Source organism: Rhea americana, unplaced genomic scaffold, assembly GCF_003343005.1.
Source record: "Rhea americana isolate MKP2758 unplaced genomic scaffold, rheAme1 scaffold_379, whole genome shotgun sequence".
NCBI lineage: Eukaryota > Metazoa > Chordata > Aves > Rheiformes > Rheidae > Rhea > Rhea americana.
In genome coordinates, this window is record NW_028186511.1 from 408,289 (window position 1) to 433,657 (window position 25,369).

General features: G+C 34.2%; 2 protein-coding genes across 4 annotated transcripts in view; one reads left to right on the forward strand and one right to left on the reverse strand.

The window, feature by feature from the left end:
- Window positions 1–3,167, forward strand: part of VSNL1 (visinin like 1) — a 53,821-nt gene extending 50,654 nt beyond the window's left edge. The window contains exons 2-3 of the mRNA XM_085313142.1: window positions 1,642–1,857; window positions 2,766–3,167. Coding sequence (XP_085169268.1) covers window positions 1,642–1,857; window positions 2,766–2,963 — 414 coding nt within the window. The 3' untranslated portion in view covers window positions 2,964–3,167. The remainder of the gene's footprint in view (window positions 1–1,641; window positions 1,858–2,765) is intronic.
- Window positions 3,168–5,202: 2,035 nt separating this feature from the next.
- Window positions 5,203–25,369, reverse strand: part of SMC6 (structural maintenance of chromosomes 6) — a 41,555-nt gene continuing 21,388 nt past the window's right edge. For 2 of the 3 annotated variants that reach the window (XM_085313140.1, XM_085313139.1), the window contains exons 18-28: window positions 24,080–24,240; window positions 22,416–22,551; window positions 21,446–21,526; window positions 19,598–19,768; window positions 17,910–18,047; window positions 16,989–17,134; window positions 16,192–16,317; window positions 12,993–13,098; window positions 11,066–11,218; window positions 9,116–9,213; window positions 5,203–7,774 (exon numbers count right to left, since the gene is read on the reverse strand). In XM_085313140.1, coding sequence (XP_085169266.1) covers window positions 7,666–7,774; window positions 9,116–9,213; window positions 11,066–11,218; window positions 12,993–13,098; window positions 16,192–16,317; window positions 16,989–17,134; window positions 17,910–18,047; window positions 19,598–19,768; window positions 21,446–21,526; window positions 22,416–22,551; window positions 24,080–24,240 — 1,425 coding nt within the window. In that variant the 3' untranslated portion in view covers window positions 5,203–7,665. The remainder of the gene's footprint in view (window positions 7,775–9,115; window positions 9,214–11,065; window positions 11,219–12,992; window positions 13,099–16,191; window positions 16,318–16,988; window positions 17,135–17,909; window positions 18,048–19,597; window positions 19,769–21,445; window positions 21,527–22,415; window positions 22,552–24,079; window positions 24,241–25,369) is intronic. The other variant, XM_085313141.1, reaches the window with a different exon arrangement.

Here is a 25,369-nt window from a genome sequence, read left to right on the forward strand (position 1 = left end):
ATTAGCACAGCCCATTTCTGTATGTGCTGTAATACCTATTATGAAATCTTTAAATATGTTGGTCAACTGCTTTCATAGTTGACCACAGCAAGAAAGAGTTTGCAGTTAAAGCTCCAGACTGAGAAACAGGGAAGTGTAAAATGTAGATGCATTCCTTAGGCTGCTATTTAAGTCTTTGCTTCAAATTTATGTGTTATTATTAAATGCAATACTTACTTACTTAAAAGATTTGGGTGGAAAAAAAAAAGACATGGCTCTCAGATTGGCAGTAGTGCACATTTATATTTTGGGAATATCAAAATCTCCCATTAAATTGTGCTGGAAACAAAGAAACATAATTATGAACTGCATTTGAATGTCCTTTACTCTAATGGAACCTCAGCTTAAAACTCCCTTTTTTAAATAYGTTCTTTTGAATCCAGGCCACAGAAAAAGCAACTACTATCTCAAAGATGCTTTAAATAATAAATTTTTGGAGGAGAAGAGGAAAAAAAATAACACCTACATGTTATCATCATTTAAAATATTTTATTATGCTACAATCAATTGCCATGTTCTCAGATAATGAATATTAAACATGAATAGCACAGCTCCATATTGTTTAGTTGAATCTCAATTTTCATCTTATGTACTTGTATTATGTACACTGGCAGAAGAGAACATATGTTCCTGATTTTTTTTTAAGGTATGTGTGGATCTTTCTTTTAATAGTTATATAACACAAAGCCCACATAGCCGCTTGGCTGCAGCAATCCAAGGGCTGGTTGCTCCCAAGCAGGGAAAAAAAAACTGTTAAAAATTTACCTTAGTTGCTGTGTTTTGTAGTCAGAGAATAGAAGGCAGCACATAAAAACAGTTGTAAATTTAATAGCGCCTCAGAATGAGTTTCTCGTTTCAAGCAGCCACTGCAAYGTTGTTCAACGTGCAGAGTAGGGCAGGCAAAAATGATCCTAAATCTGGCTCTGACTCCCAGAGCGCTGGCTCCATAATGTGCTGCTAGCCCAAGCAGCATTTTGGGCACTGTCTCTAGCATTGAGCAGAATTCGGTCATCCCGGTTTGTTTTGTGTCAGGAGCTGCATACTTCAAGGAGCACAGGCCACGAAACGGACTGCACAAGAATGCCCAGGATGATGGGGGAGCTTTGCTTATCTTTTAAGATGCCATAATCTAATGGTGGGGTTGAATTTATATCACTGAATTCAGTTTTCAGTACTGAAACATAGAATTTTTTCCACAAATCAGATTTCCTCTGAAAATKTCTGTGAAAATAGGAAATGCAACCCCCAGGTTTTGTACAATATTTATTGTTGTTATATCTCACTGTTATTAGGTACAATCTCTCACTTGTACCGAACTTCATTTTAAGGTTCATCTAGTTTAATTAGTTTTGGAGAACATACTTCTAGCATGAAAGATATCCATACTATTGCTTGCTGTAAACTGATAGGTTTTTGTAGAAATAACGTTTAATACCGTTACTACACTTTTAATTGTTGCTAAAGATTAAAATTATGTATTTTCAGTTCACACAAAGCCCACCAGCAGCTCCGCATAAGTGCCTCACTTCAGTATTTTGAAGGCAGATTCACAGCTTGCTTCCTTGCGCTGCCCATGGTTCTGTTTATTTTTTCGTTTCGCAGTTCTTTCCCTACGGAGATGCTTCGAAGTTTGCCCAGCACGCCTTCCGAACCTTCGATAAGAACGGAGATGGAACCATCGACTTCAGAGAGTTCATCTGCGCACTGTCCATCACCTCAAGAGGCAGCTTTGAGCAAAAATTAAACTGGGCCTTCAACATGTATGACTTGGATGGTGACGGTAAAATTACAAGAGTGGAAATGCTGGAAATTATAGAGGTGAGGTCAATATGACACTCAAAACCAACACATTTCTTTAGAAAAAAATTGGTTGCTATAYACCTAAAGATTTTAAATACACAAGAGGCATTGTATCATTAGAAAGGTATGACACACAGACTCATCTCAGGGATGCACATCTAAGCAATACAAGCAAACTAGCATTGTCATTGAGATGCAATCTGAGAATTGCAGTGATCACGTGTCCATATAAGCTTTTAAATATTGAGGCGGTAAATTAGTGTTCTGATAAACACATTAACTGTAAGTACAGTACAGCAAAGGATTTACAAAGCCAATCTGAAAATCACTTGACACCCATGAAATTACTGTTTTGTAGCTCAAGCATCTGCAACCTTACTGGAGATTAACTTCAAATGATTGCAGAAATTCACTCTGCATTTTAAGTGAGCTCTTACAGATAGACACTACGATTTAAGATAGCCATAGTATAGTTAAAGAGTAAAGTTTACCTAAATCATCTGTGGTTAATRCTAGGTTTTGCTCACATGTACACATAGAAAACTGCTAGAAGATGCCTTCTAAAGCGTATTATTCCAAGTTGATATACAATATTTCAATGGGATGACTTAAATCCAAATAAACAGTTGATCCAGAGAACAGGTTACAGTAGATCCACACTATGAAACACACTATGAAGAACAAAGAAATTTATTCCAGTATGGAAAGTGCAATAATTTTTTAAAGCCTGYATTTGAAGGAAAAAGTAAAACACTTATTCTTCCTTATTTTAAGTAAACAGGTATCAGATTCCAAAGGAAAAAATCCATAAGGAAACTAGCAACCACTTGATTGCTGAAATTTGATTCCAAAATTTGATCACATCAATGCACTGATTAAATCTAGGACTTTATTTTTTGAATTTTCTATTTGGTTTCTTTCCAAAGGCCATCTACAAAATGGTGGGCACTGTGATAATGATGAAAATGAACGAGGATGGTCTGACGCCTGAGCAACGGGTAGACAAGATCTTCAGTAAGATGGATAAGAACAAAGACGACCAGATCACACTGGATGAATTTAAAGAAGCTGCAAAGAGTGATCCTTCCATCGTATTACTCCTGCAGTGTGACATTCAAAAATGAGCTTGTGTACAATGCATCATAGACTGCACAGAAGTTTAAATGTTCCATTCAGTTTGCAGCTATTTCCACACACACACACAAATTTGCTTGGACTACCTATCAATGGACTTGCTTCTTGTGTTTGAAACACTTGTGTGCATGAGAATGTCATTTGCTAAAGAATTTTAAAAGTATATATTATAAAAATAAACTGCCACAACGTGACGTGTGCAATGTCATTTCATAACAACCCTATTCCTCTGAAGCCTGTGCAGCAGTCCTGTGCTGCAGTGAATTATATTATTTATTGTTCATGTTTTACTGATGCTAGCTCTGTGTCTCCTAGACTGAGTAATGTTAGTGACACTGAATTCCCATGGTAATGTTAACTGTTTATTATAAATCATGTCACCATTCTGCTGTAAAGTAGTACTGGACAGACAGAGGGGAAGATGTCCTCAGTTCTCAAGTCTGATCCACACGTGTGCTTGTATTGTCAGTGGATATAAATGTACTTCATTTGCATGCCTTTTAGGTTTGCCTTAATTCTTACCTCATTTGCATCCCTTCAATCTGGAAAGAGCTATGTCAGAGGAATGCAGTATGAACACGCAAATCCTGCTAAAATGCTCCCTTTAATTAGAAGCATATATAAATATATATATATATATAATGTTCAAAATATTGTTTTATTGGAAGTTCAAAAGTTTTATTGAAAGTGTATTGATCTTTGCCTGAATTTTCAAAAGCTTCCACAGAGATTGCAATATATGTCCCAAAATAAATTTATAATATTTGACCTTTTCCCCTAATTCTTATTTCATGTCTTCAGCATGGTAATAGAGAGAAAAACAAAAATACAAAAACCAAAAAGATTTCAATCTCCTGCAGTTATCTGTCACTGTACTACTGGGAAATATGTATTTTTTAAAAAATGAAAGCATGAAGAAATYTCTTCGCATTCACTCATTAGAAGAGTCGTATTATACAAGACTGATAGTTGTAGTTCTTGTATTTGCCAACAGAGCAGCTGTTTATCCTCCAAGATGTTGATGCTAAGGTTTAACAGTATACCTACTATACCTATGCTTACATAACTTTTTAAGCTAGCTGTAAGTCAAATACAATCTATTTGCTTGGCCGAAGTTTGGTCTTTTAATGTCTTTCCTCTCACCATATGACATTAAACTACCTTATATTTAATATGAGCTGACAGGTTGTAAAAGACATTATTGATAGATAAATTACTCATAAAGTGTGATTATTGAGAAGGGACAGCTGAGAGACTCATCTTCCTCCTCTACAACTCTATGCAGCACATCTATCAAGTCCTGCTTTATACTGTGGCAAGCACAAGTTTTGTGCAGCCTTGGGAAGACATGGGAGAACTAGCAGACGGCAGAAGTGCAGATAAAAATCTTCCTTATAGCAGGTTTCCCAGTTGCTACAAAGTCAATTACTAGCAGGATTACAAAAAGAGTCTGAGAATATTTTACAGTTGCATGTTTGATATTTCTTCTTTCCTTATGAAGAAATTAGACAGCTATACTGCCTAAAAATAAGACAATAAAACATGACACATCTAGTCATTCTCTGTATTCTCAAATCTAAAAGCTGTTCTACACATTTTGCCAGGTGCTCCCAAAATAGACTGAGGGAAGAATTTTAAAAAGGCAAATTTATAACCTTTGTCTTTTCCCTCTAATTCTTGCTTCATGTCTTCAGCATGGTAATTGGGGGGGGGGGGAGAGAAAAAAAGATTTAAATTTCTTTTTACCAGAATTTTACTTAAACTAGACAGTAATATTCTTAAGTATAACATTTTTAGTTTAGCATGTTTAGCTGTAAATTAAAGGTATGTTCTGAAAAAGCAATATACTTCTGAATATCTACTTTAGGTGCTTTAGGTGCAAATATGTCCAAAGTTTCAATTCAGGCTTAAAATTACTACATGTAGACAGGATGCTGGATATTCCTGGGATTTTATGGCCCTTTCACTTACATATGCTTATTAGAGAAGCAGCACATCATTCTACATTTCCCTGCACCTCAAATTTATGTAGCTGGATAGGCTCCATTTATTTTAATGCAGCATTAAGCAATCCATTGCCATCCAAAATGGCCAGCAGCTCAGTCACAAATGAAACATCATGATCACAATTGTTTCTGCTGGTATAAACAAACTCCTTATCTAAAGTACCAAGAACAAGATAGCTTTGAGACCTTAGTAAAAATCACTGCAAGAATAAATGTATCCAAGTAACTGCTTCAATAATTGTTTATTCGGAAGTACTCTCTACCATGAAAATAGTTGCTTATAATAATCACAGTCAGGCACACTTTCATTAAGTACAGTGATAGATTAGAATAAATACATCATATGATTCGAACTAAAAATCAAAAGAAGCACTGCTAACTGCTCCAGTATTTCAAGAAAGATTTATTCCAGCAATCTGTAGAAAGCCTGGGAGAAAGTTGAAGTGTTAGCCCAGTAGGAAAGCAATATTTTTCCTTAAACTGTTCTCTCTGCACAACTAACTATAAAAGTATCAGCAAAGATAAACACTTCTCCCCTGCCTCTGCACTCTTCCTTATTTTATTTCTTCAATACTGAACAAAATTAGGAGGAACTAATACTATGTTATTCTATGAATTCATGTTGTAAAAGGTTCCAAAATATATTCTAGTTTCACCAAAAAAATGAGTCAAAATGTGATTCAATATCATGTAATAGTTCCCAGAAAAAAAATCAAGCTGAACTGAATTTTGCATTTCAGAAAAGTTTTACCATGTTTGTAGGTGCCATGCCTTCCACCCCAGTATTTCACATAACCCTAAAAAAAGTTGCAAGCTTCTTTAGTATATACTTTACAAAAACATAGGATTACAGAATCATTTAGTTTGGTTGGAATTTCCAGAGGTCTCTAGTCCAGCTTCCTGCCCAAAGCAGGAGCAGTCCTGAATTCAGACCCTGAAACCTCTAAGGACAGAGATTCTACAACCTCTCCGGGCAACCCATTCTAATACCTGTGATCATCATCATGAACTCTTCCACCTCCCTCCCCCCTTTATCCATTCTGAACCTCCCCACTTCAGTTTATGACCACTGTCTCTTGTTCTCTTGCCATACATTTCAGTAAAAAGCTTGTCTCTGTAACCTCCTCTTAGGCACAGGAAGGCTGCTATAAGTTTGTTGGTCCATTACTCTAGCCTTTTGCAAGTAAATATCTGAAGTCTTTGAAAGGTCACTAAATGCAATCCCTAGAGTCATGCTACAGGAGGATATTAAACAGCTGTGCCAGTTTGTTTCTTTCAATTCTTCATTAACTTCTGTATTGTAGGAACATCTATAAAACTTAATGCATGCTTGGGTAAAAGCTAAACAACATTAACACATATCACCATGCAGTGGCTTAAAAGAAACAAAACAAACAAACAAAACAAACAAAAAAAAAAACAGCAGCTATCAAGTCAATTTAGAACTTGAACTGTAAAGAAATTTTATTGAGGAATTGCTATTTGGTAAGTAACTGTAGAAACTGCAAATTGTTCTCTGAGAAAAAAAAAAAAATCTTAATTGTTCTTATGACCCTGCAATTTCAAGAAAGCATATGTCTWATGGCTGAACTTTAAATTGATTGTTTTTGAAGAGCTCCCAACAATTTCAAGTTCCTGGAGGGAGAAGAACAGGAGAGAAGAAAGTTAATATGGAACAATTTGAAAGATCTATTTTTTCTTTCTCCCTCCATCCCCAATAAGTGTTAGCACTTTTTAATAAAGCACAGGTCACTTATTTTAACTGCCTTTACTGTAGTTTAGTCCAAATCAAAAACAGAAAGCCTTCACTGCTGTAAAAAAAACTCAATGTATCATTTCTCAAAATTCTATTCTATTCCTTTCCTATATATTGAACATCTCTAATTCAGTAGGCTTTTGTCACTTCAGTTTGTTATAATGTGATGATTATCTACAGATTTAACCTATACCTGCAAACCCAGATTGTGTAAGAGCTTGGTTTAATTAAAGTTAAGAATTTAAGTTCATAAAACCAGAGTTTGCTAGTTTTTGTAAGCTCATGTCCAAAGACACTCAAACTCTTCTCTATAAACTCTTTAGAAAGGAAGACAAGACATTTTCCCCCTACCCAGAGAACACACTGCAAATGAATTCCTCACTTTTCTAATTCTGAAAATATACACTGTAAGTAATAATTTATGTTGAATAGCTATGGTTCCACAGGAAAAATGAAAACACATTTACTGCATGTATTAATTAGTGAATGTTCAACAAATAAAGCAAGAGTTAGACAAAATTATCTTAAGATCAATCTTTAAGTGTGTAGGGACACTAAAGCATTACTACAAGTGTCAGTTCTCAGAGTTTATTAAAATTTTATARTTATACAAAATATATTGCATATTTTCAGGAAAAACAGAACAATTAAAAGCTTAATATCTGGTAGTTAAAAATATCAATCAGCTGAACATTTGGGATTTTCTCATCAAAACTGTGTACTAAATTTACACACTGTGCTTAAATGCTTGGTCTGTACAAATACATACAGCAGTTTTAAAAAAAAAAAATAAGAACCTTTTCTTTTCCTGAAGGTATCTAATGAAAGGTCCTCCTATCCAGCAACAGCAAGTAATAACCTTGTATACATCATTACACATTTATACTGTAACAATCCTTAAAACTGTGTTACATTCATACACAGATATACTTATTGATTTTCCTCCTCTTCATTCCTATTTCGGAAATTCAATGTTGTTTGGCCTCTTTCAGGGTCTTGCAGTCGGAGGATTCGAATAAGGGTACTTGTAGGTAGAGAACTAAAAATAAAGTATACATAATTTAAATAGTGTTTCCTCTACACAAATTTCAGTATTTCTTTCATTACGTATTTGCCTTTACATAACTGCATCTTTTTTTTTCATTTTTAAACAGTAACGGGGTGAAGTTTTGGCTTCGTTGAACTAAACCAGACCAAGACTTAAGTGAAAAGCTTGAGGTACAGACGATAACTGATTTCAGTCACATGACTTCTAACAATTAGACTATAGAAAGAGTACTTTGAAACAAAACTGCAAATGAAACAGTTATCAAATATGGTTGATACCTGCCTTATAGACCCTGAAAAAGTATGCACTTCATACATGCATAACCACTCACATCATACCTACAAACATAGTTACTAAAACGTACAAGGTCCTAGGTTAGAGCTTTTCCATTGATTGCCCTAACAGTACTTTCACTGAGACTGCCCTTGTGCTTCTGCTACGCTGTTTGCATATTATTACTGCACAGACAACACGGTAACAACATGGTAACACATTTCAATATTTAAACTTTTAAACAGTTACCATTCAAGAAATTCCTATATCTCTATTCAACAAGTTTCAGAAATTTATACAAAAGCATTTCCACTCACATAACGAAAAAACTCATCTACCTCTTTAGATTTCAGCAAGGCAAGACAGTTACATAAAATAAACTTCATTTTAAAGGCTACTTAAACTTCCTGTTTAGTCAGATGAGGAAAAAAAGGTCTTGGGTGATGTGAATTATCGTCTGCAGATCAGGATAGAGAGAACAGATGGATGCATTTGGTTTGACAGTGACTGTCCCCTTAGCTGGGCATGGTTTTACCAGGGAATCATATGGAAGTTTAAGTACTGTGGACTACTTGATCAAAACAAGGAAAAAAGGACTACGCTACCAGCTTCTAGATTAGTGAGTTAAAGTCTACTCAAATAATATAAGCCCCTTAAAAGTTCAGTAGTATTAAGAAAAAAAAAGACGGGGGGAGAAATGCAGGATCTTTTGTCAGTTTTGAAAGGAGGGAGGAAGATGATGTTATTAACAACTAGGCTAAAAGCTTCTAGACTCAGTCTTAAACAGTTAACAAAAAAAAAAACTCAAAAAGCTGATTCACTAAAGATGATAATCTGATTCATATCCCCCTGAATTACCATGCTAAGAGACACTTCCTAAGGAAGAGTGAAAAATCTTCTATTAAATTCCAGAATCAGTGATGAACTGCTTAGTTATTGATATTCTATCCCTGCAAATAGCAAAGTTTCTTTCCCCTTACATTTACTTTTTTCAGGTTATACCTCTTGCAATACAGCTTCCTTGTACTTCTTGTACTAGGAAATATAATACGTCATTACCTCATACTTTGYGGGGTGAGCAAAATGAACTGTCGATGACGCTGGGAGTCAGCCACCTTGAGCATCATATCCATTGCGATTCTTCTGTTAACCATGTCCTAAAGACATAAGATTTATCAGCTAAAAATACTGATAGTGTACTTTACTATTGTGCAGTCAGGCAATTACCTGAGAAAAAAATTAATCAAAAAGTATCTTAATAGAAAAACCTGCTAAAATCAATTCATATACAGTAAAACTTTGTTAAAGAGAAGTCTTGTAAAAACTATGACAGAAGAATATTATGGTTAAATTCTAAAAGCCCAAAACTACAGTCTAGGAAATATGCAGACTAAAAGTTTAGGAATAAATTCTTTAAACTCCTTCAGTAGATAATGCACTATGCATGGAAAGCTTCTATCTGAATAATCACACACACTTAATTTAGTCTTTTTTTTTCCTGCCAATATACCCATGTAGCATCTTTTACCTAGTTATGTAAATGAACAGTATGCTAGTAAAGTATTGTTTCCTACAAAATCCTGCCTCAATTTTACATGAAAGCATCAAAGGATTGCATAAAACCTAATACAGCTTTTTTTTTTCTTAAAACAGATGTATAAGATAGTATTAAAATATGTAGAATGGGATACTATTACAAGTAGAGGTTAAACAAAGCTGTGCTTCCATACACTGTTATGCATGAAACTGCATCTCTGTTCCAAATATGCTGACAGAGTCCTCTTGTGGTGGGTCTCCAGGATTACAATCAAAGTAGCTACAGAACTTATGAACTGTACTGATAACTTACAGACTAGGACATCTGACTAAACACGCTAATATTTTTTCAATATATGAATAGTGGTTCCTCTTCTGCCCACACAGCTCTGTATATTTGGAACATAACACAATAATCACCTACTAGCCTGAAAGAGTGAGAGTTAAAAATCTCTGCAAGACCTAAAACTGAGTATCCATCTTTTTCCTAGACAGATGAATAAACTTTTTTGCAACTGAAAAAAAAAAAAAAAAAAAAAAAGAAGAAAAGAAAAGGCTTAAGATTTGGTAGTTTGTTCTGTAGATTCTATGATTGTGTCACTGATATATGACAGAAAAAAAAAATCTTTTAACATACATTGAAAAAATGATTGCTTGACTTGATTAGATGCCATTCTTTCCTCTTCAAAATTCTTTACGTATAAAGTATATTCTCTTTTTTCTTTCTAGGTTTATGATTCCCAGTCACTAGTCCACTGATAGTGGAAAGACACTGAAGGCCAGATTTAAAAAGAAAAAAAAATCTGGCATCTAAACTATTATTTTCATCTCCTGAAATTAATTCTCCTTTCTTCTCCCAAACTATACCATACTGGTTAGCAGGAAGTGGGAAAGCAAAAAAAAAAAAAAAAAAAAAAAAAGTCACCTATCCAGGAAAGCTGTGTACAAAGATGAGGTTTCTCAGTTTTAGCTGACACTGGTCTTATTGTTCATTACTCTACATTTCAGTCTTTGAGAGGTACCACATGAAAGTAAAAGGCTTAATCTACCTTCAAGTTTCTGAGCAGCAACGCTGAACTCAACCACTACACTAGCTTTTTTTTTTAAAAAAAAATCTCAAAACAAAAATAAAAAACAAACGTGGGCTAGGCCTAGGATAGTCACAGCAATATATAGAGGCAATGTGTGATAAAGAGAATAATAACTGTAATAGCTKGAGGAAGTAATCAAAAGTTGTATTTCATGAATTTTGTGCTTAAATAAGGTTTAAGCATGACCCTTAACAGAGATACTCATAGCTCTTGGCAACTTCAGAAACACAGCAAGCTTCAAAAAACCACTAAGCTAAGTGAATAAACTCCCTAATATGTATTAATTATTTACAGTTACCATAATGTTTTAAATTCTAATAATAATTATTTCACTAATTTATACAAATTGGAATGGAAAATGTAGTGTAAGTTTAAACTATACCATGTAGACATCAAATTCATCTAAGCATCTGAAAGGAGACTCAGTAATGGACCACAGGGAAAGAACGAAACAAACTGTTGAGAAGGAACGTTCACCTCCCGATAAAGATCTCACATCATTAAGGGAAGCTTTGTCTCCCTCTCCAGGCTGGACCTTGAAATAAAATGGAGCAATTTTTAAAACCACTTATTAAGACATATTAACAGAATCAAAATTTTAACTGCAAACACATTACAGATGTACAGATACAGACCACTTGAGAACAAATTTATGTATTTCAGTGCTAYGTATCTGAAATGAAACTAAAACAGAATGGCTCCTAACCTTTTAAAAACTTGTTTCCAGAATCATTGCAATTTTCCCCCCTCACTAGAAAACAAACAGAACAGATTAAACAAAAGATTCGAGCGGTATTTTTGTAGTCAAGTCTCTATTTTTAATGGCTATTAGTTTTTAATAACTGTCAACCAGAATTTTTATATTATTGTAAAATCCCAATTACCACCAACTATGACAGAATAGCAGGTAATTGTATCACACTGGTATTTTAAAAGGAATAGTTTCTTCGGAAGAATAAAAGAACTGTTGTAAACAGTCCTTTGTTTCAAGGATTATGACGGCACTTTGCGGAACCCTCTAAGATTATATTTTAAACATTTTGATCTGTCAGTTACATATATATAAACTAAGCAAGAAAATTATTTTGTAAACTTTTTTCAATTTACCTTCCTTGACTAAATTTAGATCTCATGTGATATTAACTCTTGCACAGAAAAGACCAAACACTAGCTGTATTAAACCGATAATGCCAGGTAATAACCAGACTTGTGGATTGAGCTAGAGGGTTTTCTTTTTTTTTAATTATGCATACTTTTCCTGTTTATTTAACATCCTATTGAGCAATATTGATCTTGTCACTACATATTTTTCCCCTAAATTCCTAAAACACAAAAGTAAATACCCCATGAAGAGAAATGCCAGCATTAACATGCTAGCTATCTCTGGAACTCTTAAAATTCCAGAGTATGTTCAAGATGTAGAATATTAAAATGAAATTAACAAACACCAAATGTGAAACTTCAARGGAATATAGGCCAAGAATCTTGCAGGGTTCAGATTTCTGCTTACATCTTTTTTTCTTTAGGTCCTTTCTTTTAAGTACTACATCACTGGTGTCAACATAAATAGAATTCATTACTATATCTGAAGAAATACCTAATGAATTCTAGCCTATCTCAAAAGTTAATAGCTTGAAGCCCTAAACTTTTGGTAGATTAGTCATGTTTTACTGTGAACTGACAGAAGACTGYAATACTTAACTAGCTAAGGAGGAGTTAAGCTTACAAATAAAAAAGAAAAAAAAACACGTATCACAAACATACAACAAAGGTGGAAAAAAGTATCAGAACTGCAACTGAGCAGGAAAAAAAAAGGAAAGAAAAAAAAAAGAGTTGCAATGTTTTTGAAAGCACCTGCTAAAAATTTTTTGATAGGCACATTAAGATATAAACTTATAAAATGCACAGAAAATACACAGTACTGAAGTTACCAGTCTTTAAAATGAAATAGCTAACAAAATACTGATATCCATTGCATAATCACATGAATAAAGGAAAGCCTCCTAACACCGAAATAAGAACTTTAATTAAAGACTGACTAGGCGAACTGGCTAGTGAACTTGTCCTCTATTTAAGACAACAATCCGTATTTATTCCATCTTTTCTAACAGCTGACCATAAGATGGCAATATGGTTCACTTTTGTTGTTCCTTGTTTTCAAATGATGCACTATAATCTAGCATGTCACATTTTCAGGAGGGGAGAGTGATTCATTACCCTTTGCAAGGCACATTTTAGCAACTGATACCAAAAGAGAGATATCATAATATTTGATGAAAATATAACTGAAGAAATATAAAATAACTTACTGTTATTGAAAGTGTCTCATTCCTGTGATCAAAAAGTATTTTTCCACAATAAGCTCGAATACGTAATAAATGGTCAAAGTACAGCTTGCATCGTAAAGAAAGGAGCCTTAAATCAGTTAAATTATGCAAATAAATATTAGGTCAGTGAGTTTCAAAACATGCAAATAAGCAACAGCAAATTTCTGTAATCAGTTCCACATTGTAATCTCTAATGATGTAGTGCTTAATAATTTATAACACTTCCTTAAATCAATTACACTCTGGAGGAAGTTAACTTTAGAAACSCAACATACTCGAGAGAATCACAGAAGTAAACCAACAAAATATGAAACCCACAAGTACGTTTGGTAATTCTCAATCAAGACTAAATTTCTCTGCTCCAATCAACTGGAAATATCTTAACTTTTTCCATAGCTTGAACAGAAAATGACCAGATTTTACTTCCTCCTTACTATCCAGTATTCATACTGCACAAAAGAATAGGGAAAAACTTGTGAAACCTGTTAGACTCTAAGAATTAAGTAGTGTCAAATACTCCTTTCTCACTTCTTTTATTGCTCCATCTTCTAGTATATAGATCCCCAACAGACAATACATCACAGTTCTTTCAAGAATGAACTATAGTTCTTTAAGACATATTAGAGTGGGATTCAAACTAAAATTCAGGCCTTAGAAACAAGTTTCAGTTTGAAATCAAAAGATCCAAAGATTGTCCAGAGATTAGACAATTGTCTAAGTATCCATTACAGTCAATGGAGCTCTACAAAAGAGGAGCCAATGGATTGCGGTGGATGTGCTGATTTGCTATCAGTAATGATTATACCAACCTAAGGCTAATGGGAGCTAAACAACCTACCGTGCCCGCAGACAYGTGCATATATACACCAAAAGGCAAGCATCTGTTTCTGCAAGTAAATTTTATCTGCTATTATTTCTGCATCTCCACTGCACAAAATACGATCCTAAGAGATAATAACAGCCAGGAGAACCTGTCTGCACTTCCTTAAAGCCCCAGACCGAGAAGTATAAAAAGCACAGCCAACACTACTGTCCTCAATTTTTCCTGATGAGGATGATAAAGTAGAAAGACTACATTGGAGAAGAACAGGTCAGTCACAACTCAGTGCAGTACTCAAAAGGTAGCACAACTAGCACTGCAGATACACCATGGCAATTATTCTGAGTTACTCCTCCCATCTAATGCTAGCCTTACAGCAAGCTAAGTGTCCAAATCTAAGATCATCACCTATACTCCCTCAGTAGCCAGTAAAGAAATTAGTTTCATTTTAAAACAGCAAATTAACCTACTTAATCTCTMAAGGTGACAACAGAACTTCACTAGCTATAAAAGGAACCAAGATATTTAACTTAGAAAAGTTAGGGATCTGCTTTAAGTATCTAAAAGGAAAAGACTGCCTCCAAAGAACAATAAGGACTTGAGTATTTCAAGTGAGATCTGTCACAGACACTTTTCAACCAGGCAGATGAGATCTCCTAGAATCTTGTGAATAATGGTTTCATGACTTGTTGGCTATAATCCAACTATTATATTCTAAGACCCTTACAGAGAGGTTCATTGTTACAAGCACCATAGCTTATTTCTCAGTGTTTAAGAACTGAATGTTCAGAACAAAACCACCCTTAGACCTTTGAGAAGAACTTGGGATGAGGCCAGAGAATGATCTCACCTTTATGAAACACTCTACACAGTAGTCTGCCCTATCTTTTGAAGGGAGGCCAAATGCAATCTTCACTGATGCTATGAGATTGAAGCAAGAAGGGTACATTCCTAATAAAACAGGGGTTCCATGACAGAGGAAGCTGCCAAATTGCAGAATCTGAATAAAGAGCTAAAAACTTTTTCAGCATAGGGCAGAGGAAAGAAATGCTTGGCCCACCATGAAATTATGTGACAATACTGCAGCTAACCACACTCAATTGTTAATAGAAGGCCAGATTATTTCAACATTAGTAGAGTGATAACATTTTGCTGTCCAAAACAAATACTGAAATAGTAAAACAGAAGTGTCTTCAATTAAGATAATTGAGACCTTCCAGGTGTGTAAGTCTGGAGCTTCAACTGATCCCACTCTTTTTGCAACTGTCAGTCCAGACTGTGCTAAACTATCAGACATTATGGTATTGGATCTGGGAGCAAGATAAGGTTAGWCAGCTAATGCAAGGTAAAAGTGGAGCAAGGACTGGAAGTTGTGTTGAGAAACTAATCACAAGAACTCTCTAGAACTAAAATAATTTATCATGCATTGTCTTACTTCAGAAATTTCACAGGACTCAACAGAAACATGGATCAGTTTTACCTAAGCTTTGTTCAATATCAGGTAATCCAAAAGATGAAGAAAAATCAAGTGAGTCAGGGCACGCACTCACTCAAATTCTCTCATACCTGCTGGCTTAGTTCATGGCACACACATCTACTTAAGAGACTCTTTAATGTGAAATTCACATAAATGTACTGTCAAAAATGGATTGAGACCATGTCTGACAAACATCCATCTACCACATTTTTAAGAATGTCCAATGATAAGGATCTATAACTTTAACCTATTTCAGGGCCTAACTATTACTGTGTTTACCCTTCAGTTTTGAGCCATCAGTTAAGGGAGGCATTGCTGTGAATACCACCATCAATCTCATTCTCTTGTGTCTGCTCTCTAATTTATACCCTGAAGTATGGGCACATTTTACACATCACCCCAGTATGCTTTTTTGGCTAAAGAAAGTAATCTCACATATCAGTAAAACAGCAAACAACAACGTACCTCTGCAAGTAAACCTAAAGAATTGCCAAAATTCAACATTTTTTTTTTTTTTAATAATTGCAACATACATGCTGTATCTTATTTTATTAAGTTCTATTGAAGACTTCAGAAACCATCAGACCTAGGTTAACTTAAGATTTCTGTATGGCTTCTACTTAATAATTAGATATTAATACACTTTTCTCATTAAATGAAATCCATTCAGTTGCTTTCAAAAAGGCAAAGTAATATGCTGCTATTCAGCTTRTTCATACTATACAAACTGAATTTAGCACACAGAGTATGGGGACCTAACAGCCTCATTTGCTGGTATTGTTCACAAGAGGTCCTGGAAACAACTCTATTTTTGCATGCAGAAATAAGTATTTTCTAAAGAATTTAAGTTATCTAACAATTGAAGTTATAGTAAATTGACTCACCTTAAGAACTGCCGATATATTTTGAATCTTTGCGTCATTATTTCTTCCAGCAGCTTAACAAATTTCTTTAAATTTTTTACTTTACTGTTTGCATCTTCRTATTTTTCCTTCGCATCAAAAAACTGTCTGTTTTATCAACAGAAAGTCTAACATCAACATGCATAAAAGCCAAGCAATTGTTTTAACTACCAAAAACCATTTTGATGGACAAAACTCTTCATTTAGATGAAAACTTTATTTTGAAGCTAGAAGTATTTTGACAGGTAAGGTAAACCACTGGTTACAAATGAAAAGAGGTCAAAAAATTAATTTTATTTCTACTTTTCCTTCTTATAGAAGGAAATTGACACCAAAGAGAACTAATAATTAAGCTACTCATGTTTAAGAGTATCCAAGGTGAGTGCCTTTTTAAAATGCATTGCAGTCCAATAACCCCAAATAACTCTCTAACTTCTACATTTGTTTTCCAGACTAGAAGCACATCTAATACTCAATGGATTCCAGAACATCTGGGGTCCATTCACACCACCTGGTCACCATTAGGGTACCTCTAAACACTAAGAGTAGTTATCACGGATAACTTCAGTGTATAGAGCCCATCTAAAAATTGTCAGAGGGTAGTTCAACGTCCACAGGYTTGTTTAGTATTGATTGACTGAGCAATCAGCACAGCACGTTCTAGGTTGTTATATACCATTGAAGTACTAAAATCACATATCAGCATTATAATAAGAAAACTATTCTTTGCCTACTTCTTCTGTCGCACTCAAACTATGCAGACATTAAAAATAACTCACTGTATAATTTCTTCTCTGTTTCCGTGGCGATCTTTTTCCGAATTTATCCTCTCTCTCAAGCGATTCATTTCTGCGTCAAGACTCTTAACAGTTCTGCTGACTTCAATGCGTTCTGAGTATATTTGCCTAGCCTGCGCAATTTTTTCCTGGAGTTTGAAATTCAATAAATTGTTATATTTTCAAAAGTGTTAGTCCTTTCAATAAATATTTTGTGCTYGCAAAAATCAAGATCTCCAAGCAAGAATGAAGTCTTTGTTTTGTTCTTTGTGTATCACTCCTTACAGCAAGATTACTGGTATCAACAATTTTACTAACAGCAGTTAGGTGTAGATAACCATTTCAGTGATAAGAACTGTATCYATCCAGGAAATGTAATGTATTCACAATTATTTATCTAATATAGATAAATGAGCAAATTCATCATATTTCAATAGGCCTTAGTCTCTCAGAAGTTGCCATGAATTTGATTTCAGAGTTGTTTAATAAAACTTGATTAGATAAGTCTCTGAAAGACCAAGYATGAGATCTGTACAAGAGAAGAAAAAGAACCTTACTGTCTAAAAACAAAAGCAATATTATGTAACTTAAGCTAAAATACAAACTTTAGGATTAAGTTAATTCTGATCTTCTCACTGCACAAATCCGGAAGAGTCCTAGCTAGATAAACCTGAAGTTATCTGTCAAGACTAAAAGATGCTATGCCAGTCAATGAAAAGTCTAACTCAAATATACAAAGTTACTTTTATTTGATTTACATAAGAATAGCTCAGACAAAGTTAAAAACCTGAGTATTAATATGGTCTATGTCATACAAACAGAACAACTGAGTATCTGAATACTAAAAGGATCCTGATCATCTGATTTCAACTACCAAAAAACAAGGGAAAAAAAAAAAGGAGATAGGAAAAATGATGATACTACCTCTAATTCTTTTTCTTTGGCAGCTAGTAATTCCTTACGTCTTTTTATACAAGCCAAGTGTTCTTTCTGTTTGTCTTCATAGTGCTGCAAACGGCGTTTGCTGTTTTCTACTTCTGAGTCAGCTTGGTTTAATTCATCCTGTTTTGAAAAAATTAGAATATGAAGAGTGAACTGTTTGTGGTAGATTACAAAGCCTCTCTCTACCACAGGTAGTTATATTGTTTTTAATACCATCTAATCATGATGAATGATGAACAAGCCTCCAGCACGATCAGTCCAGGTGCTTCAACAGCAATGGATCAAAAAGTCTTACTCATTCCTAACAAGAACATAATAAATCTTTATACTGTTTCCCAAAATTGAATTGTTAATGATTAGATATCGCATCTTGAAAGGAGTATTATGTTTTTATACCTTCAAAAAGAGATATTCTTTCTCCTAAAACTCTGAAAGCTATTTTGTACACTATATCCCAGCCAGAACATTCCATAAAACAGTGTGTCCTACTACAATTAWAATGGGATACAGACTATAGCAACTTCTATACTGTAACAGGGCATCAATGCAGTGAAAGTCACATCATAACTCTGCAGAGATTTACTGTCTTCAGAACACCAAGAGGTACAGTGATATGAATTAGCCAAAAAAAAAAAAATAAAATAAAAAAAAGCTATGGATGCTAGCTATGGATGCTTTCATCTTTCTAATCCCATCTTTAAGGCACAGCTTGATACATGTGAACAACTTATTAAAAAATTGTATAGAAGTACATTTGATCTAGAATATCCTTTCAGGAATTTAAGAGTCACCTTTCATTGTGTTTAACCCCCTTACTACCTAGTGACTGTGCTCTAATAGTCTGAATACATCTACTTAAGAAGAATTCTATAACGAAAGAGAACATAGCTTTAGTACTATCACAGTAGATGTACTTACCAATTATTTTCCTTACCTGTTTCCTTCCTCTTTGTTTGCTTTTGCTTTTTTAAATTGGGCTGACTACATATCAATCTACTGTTTAAGTGAGTCATACAAAAGATTCTGAATAATGAGTGATAGTTCTGAGCTTTTCTAAAACAGTGAAAGTAAGGAATAAGAATATCCTTTATCTGCTTGACTTTGTTACTCCCACTTTCAAACTTGTTACTTGTTATTTGTGGCAACAGGAGATAACCTTCCACTTCCCAATACCAGATTCTACATACCACTACCCAGCCCTTTATCTTAAGTCTTGTTAATTCTCTGTGGTTCCCAGGTGTCTTCTACAGTTTTGAATAATCAAAATTATGTCTTACCACCTTGTGTGATTACGCAATAGTTCACAGAACAATAACATTCCATATAACTCCAAATGCCATTTTAAAACTGGCCTCTTACTCATATTTTCAGTCAGGCCTTAACAGAAGGGGGGAAAAAAAAGTCCTTTCCCACCAATTTATCATACTTAAAAACAAATTAAACTCTATTCAAATSTAATAGCAACAGCTATTACAATCAACATTACCCTCCAAGTACTTCCACACTTGCTTATAACATTCCCTGGACAGAATGGCCTATTTCCATCTTCATATGTAGGCCTTAAACATAWCAGCAAGAAGTACACTCTTTTCTCCTGCCTCCTTCTAACACCATCTCCCTCATCACACAAAGTGAGCAAAGAAAAAAATAGAATATAAAATCATTGTTACCTTAACTGGACCAGCAATTTCTTCTACCTGGTGAATTTTTTCTTTCATTTCTTCAAATCTTTTTTCAGCTGCCTGTAGAGTACTTCTCAGCTCTTCCATTTTTCCACTTTGTTGTAGCATTTCCCGCTTTACAGATTCCATCTTATTCTTGTTTTCTTCAGCTTCATCTTCCTGTCAAAATATATTAAAATGATAATGAAACATTTGCATATCATTGTGCAAGATTTTTGTTGTAGYATCACTTCCAAGAGTATACACATTACACTAAGCTGTCTAATAAGAATAAAAATAGTTCAATATAATTATTCATAAAGCCCAGGAGAAGAACTTCAGAGCCTGCTGGAGACCACTAAATCAAATCACAAAACAAGAGTAATTTCCTAATTACCTGCCTGAAAATTAACCGGATTTAATTTGGGAGTTGTGATGAAAGACTTCAGTGACTAGGATTTTACTTGAACTTAGCTATTATTGTGTTTTACCACAGTGATTTTTCAAGCAAAGAACAAGATAACTTTTGGATCTGTGACTATATATACTCTTCCTATCTTCCTATATTCTGTTTAAACAGAATGTAGTTGGGCCATCTCTGTTCACTAGACAAGTACACCATTCCTAAGCAATTACCATCATATATACTTTCTGCTGCTTAAGAAAAAAAAAAAAGAAAAAAGAAAAAAAGATGAAAAAGACAAGAGTTTTATTGCTAAGGTGCTTTTTCATAATCAATAAAATGATCATTTTTTCAGGTAATTCCAAAGATGAAATTAAAGTAGCAATGAAAGGTAGCCAAGAACAGCAATTAATACAAAGTAGAAGTCAGAAAGAGCAGAAAACTGAGAAAGACAGCAAATATCCAAGATAAGAATAAGGAAAGGTAAATATATAAATCTCACAGTTGCACAAGACCATTATCAGATGGCTACAGTAGAAGTTTTTATAATGAAAAAGCAAGTGTCCAATAATTTTTTGGAGCGAGAAAAAGCAGCAAGATATTCTCCAAAAAAGGTACTAGAGTATTTTCAATTCCACAAATTGGACAAAGAGAATATACGTTTTTTTAAACCAACAGAAGTAGGTTATTYGGAATAAGGAATCCTAGGAGAGCCTACTGAATCTGTACCTACTAATCCTTTATTTTAAAATAATTCTGGAATAAGTGTAAACACACACGCAGGACGACAAGCTACCGAGGCTGTGAGGTTGTACCAATGCTAAAAATGACCCCCCCCCCCCAAAAAAAAAAAAAGGGGGGGGATACTAGAGGATTCTAGGCAATTTAATCTCTCACTAATTCCAGATTAGAAAATGGAAAAGTTGGCATGGAATTTAATCATGACTACAGTTGTTTCAGTTATTATTGATACCTGTCAGCATGATTCTCAGGAAATTTAGATTTTTGCTATTAAGTTAAAGACTGGATACAAAGTAACACTTGAAAAATCCATGGCCACCAACATACAAATCACATTAGATGATCAAAAAGGTTTGCAGCAAGTCTGGCATGAGGGAAGAAATTGCATGCAATATAATCTCTTTTTTGTTTATCTTCCATAAACCTGCAGTGCTATCAGTTTGAAGGGTCAAAGTAATATTGCGAGTCCAGGAAACAAGGGGAAGCTAATGCRGCACAGAAAAGAGAAAAATTGCAGCTAAAAGACCCACTGAAAAAGAATTACCATAAACGCAGACATTTCATAAAGTATAATATTTTCCACTATATGCAACTTGCATGCTAGTTATTACTGTACATACAATATTTGCTTATTTCCTATTCAAAAATACTGCCAGCATGAAAAGAGATAATTTCATATCCTTATTAGAAAGAATTTAATAATCCAGTCTTACTAATGTACGGATATCCACTGACTGGTGTTCTTCTGTATTCTCAAGATCTGATATTTCTGCACTTGTTGTTCTTATTTTTATCTGAAAAAATAAAATATGCTTAAGTTTATCTAAATCGGTATTTCACTGAAATTAATGCAGAAACCAAATGTTTAGCTTTAGATCCATTAGTGCCTGYATGAGAGATTTCTTTCCATCCTTTGCAAAAACACTTAATTATGAGTCCATTTCTGTTCTGAAACTTGTTCTGAAAGCAACATGCACTTTAAATCATTAAGCTATTACTGCTTTTCCATTCAACATCAAAGCATTTCTATATTTCATTTTTTTCCCACATACTACACTTCAGTAATTTAATAAGTAGGCTATTTGTTTGCTGGTCCTAACTTATAATTCACTGAATATAATCTCGTATATTCTATGTTATCTTATACTGTGCATTGGAACATTAACCACCATAAATACATATCTTACTAACTATTACTAGAAATCACACAGAAAAAGACCAGCAGTTGTAAAATGGTTTACRAAGAAATCCAAGTTAACAAGTTAATAGAATATAAATAAAAATCATGAACAGAAACAAGATTTTAGGAACATACAGGCAAGGCTCATTGAAAAGAAAGAGGAGGAGGGAAAAAGCAGGAAAAAGAAACATGTATCATATACCACAATGCGTCACAATGAAAGTGGGGATTTTACTTGTAAAACTTAGCACAAGAAAGGCTGTAGTCAAATATATACGTGAGAGAGAGAGAGATACTCTCTCTCTCTCTCTCTATATATATATATACATACATACACACACACACACACACACACAAAGTAACCTCCCACCCCTAAATCCCCAAAAACATACAGAATTAACATGAAAGACAACTAAGACACTATCATTCACTCAAAATATATCGTAGAATGAAATAGGGAAAAACTGATCAATTCCTGTCAATTAACAGCACATCTTTTTTACCTGTAATTCTTTTTGGTGTCGTCGGTGACGATGAAGATGATCTTCATTCTGCCTAATCTCATTTTCAATGGAATGCAAACGTTGTTGAGATSTTGTCAGCTGTGCCTTTTTGTTTTCGATTTCTTTTTCCAAGTGACTTAAAAAAAAAGTGTTATTTTTATACATATACACATTATATACGTGCACACACAGAGAAACAGATACAAAACTGAAATTCATGACAGAACTAAAGGATATGAAAGGACCAAGAAATAAATCCCCCTGCCCTCCCCCCCTCCCCCAAAACACTGTTGAGCACTGGATGGTTTTAATAACCAAGAAAGAAAATACGAAAAGTGTTATAAGCTATGAGTGCTGCTATACAAGCAGCTAGTTGTTTGATGGACTCAGTTCAGTCCCTAGTGGGTAAAGTATCATAAAATTTTAACCATCTGTAATGTTTGTTGGTCTATTTGCTAAATTGATAAATACTTCAACTAAATAGTGCCATTCCTTTTTAAAATAGTATAGTACATTGAGGAAAAAAAAGTATTTTATAGCTTCTTATATTTCTCCTTTGTGAAGGATCTCAGTCCTAGAAATTTCCATATTTAATTCTTTCAGTTTGTGATAAATTTGACGTAAAGGCAAAAATAAAGGGCACTTATAGACAGCAAAACTCTAATAGAGTTTTCCATTGCTGGGAAAAAAAGAAGAGAAGGCTTAACTAATATTCCAGTAAAAAATCTTAGGTAGTGTTAAATGCAGTCTGCCACAGATAAATGGAATGGACTGATTAAGTCTGATCCCCCAAATCAGTGTTTTGTAAATTGCATATATCATTTCAAGTAAGTCATTGCTTTGGCCTAAGCTCTGAAAAAAACACTTTTTCACATCAATTCTCCCATTCCAATACTGGCAATGAAATGACTGACATTTTGGAAGTTATCAAAATAATCTTCAAATGAAGTTTATTATATACCAACATGAACAGACTACAGTTGCCTGATATTTAAAGCTTTCAAGTTTATAGAAGTAAGGTTTTAACACTCAGGCTACGCTATCAGCTATTAATGTGGAAAATAAGATACATTCTTATTGTGTCTGTAATACATCTGGGCCTCAAAATAGAAGTATTCTAGTGGTACTGATTTGCTTGGTTGCCTGAAGACTCAGGTTTCTATCTTTGCAATCAGCTTGTTTTTTCAAACTACCATTTTAAAAGTAAACAAAAAGATATATCTACTGTTAGTGCCAGGGTAATTCAGCTTTTTTGTGGTAAAATTAGAGTAATACTATTCAGGTCTCAGATTTTTAAAGAAATAGCTTTGATTTCACAGCACTCTCAGTAGGTGTAARATAGACTTCCTGGAGTATTTGGCCTATGAAATCCCAACTCTGGACAACACTTACAGGCCACAATTTGAAAAACATCTCAAAAAAAGAAAAAAAAAGCTTATGTTATCACAGAAAGATATTTTCCAAAATTCTTTGAGAGCAGCAGAGACACAGATGCCTTAAAGAAAATGGAGAAATGGAGACAGAGGAAAGTCCTGTCAACATACAAGACTACAGACTGAGTGAGTCTGTGTCACTCATGCATATATATCCAAACAAACATATATTCTATTTGAATATTTATTTCAACAAATGCACTTTACAAATACAGCATTACAAATGCTAACCTTATTTCTGCTTCAACATCTTTGCTCAGGTACTTGGGTCGAAGGTAATCAGATGAGTAATATCGTCTTTCAAATACCTGATCGCCTTCAGCAGTGAAAGCTTCTCTGCAGTTTTTTGGGGGCCTGTTACTCTGCATTACCTCACGAGCTTTACAGCTACTCTGAAAAATACAATGACCTTATCATACTTATAGAGAAAACAACCACAATTAAAGCCTCCAATTGACAACTATCTAAACATTCTCACCTTGAACATGCTTACGCTCTCAAAACAACAAAAAAGAACAAAAACCCCCACTCAGTTAGCTGCTATTTTCTTTTATTCATTCTATTACAAAGTTATCTAAATTATAAACCGCATAATCTGATCAGTCTTTCGTAATTTATCACGGGAAAAAGATCACTAGCTGAAGGTCACTAAGCACTAGGTGTATTTAACTATCAAACAAGGAATACACATACAGGAAATACTTCAGTTTTCTTTTACAGATTATATCAAACAGCATTCAACTAAAGTTTGGGGAGATCACCTGCTAAAAAACACTGCCAATGCTGGACCAAGTGGTCACAGGTATTGCTGCCTGAGGAAACTAATCTTTATCCAATCATATCATGCACTCAGAAGTCTCATTTCTTCCACACAATACCTGTTCAACTTTTTTCAGATACAGTTCAAAYTGTCCTAGTAAATAGCAAAGATAATTGTGTTACGGGGGAAAAAAAAAAAATCAATTATTAGATAACTATAGTACCATGAATATATATGTAGTGTATTATAGTATAAATATAATAACTATAGATAATAAATTAGACTACAGAGAGAGTAAGAAAAAAAAACTAGCATTGCTACTATGAMAAAAAGCACAGAATTTAACTGTTAAACATCCCATTCAGCAACAGCAACATTGTCTAAGTAGTCAATTAGTTCTGGACCAGACAGAGTACAAGCTCTCTTTTTAGTAGGAATGTCAGGGGACAAACTGGGATAAGCAGCTTTGGAGAAAAAAAAAAAATAATAATCCACAAGAAAGCAAGTACCACTACTTCTGCTGCTCGTACAATTCGTTGTTTTCTTTAAATGAAAGTATATACCTCCTATCTTTATTTTTGAACAGTTCATCCACAGTCATATCTGCTGGAGCTCATAATCTTCTATTACTACTGAAGATAAGTCAATTAAGATAAAAAAAAATATATATCACGTTGACAGACAACGGTTCATTAACATGGATTTTATGATGATCAAAAAAGTATGTTACTAAAACAATAGGCAGGCTTAACTCAATGCCA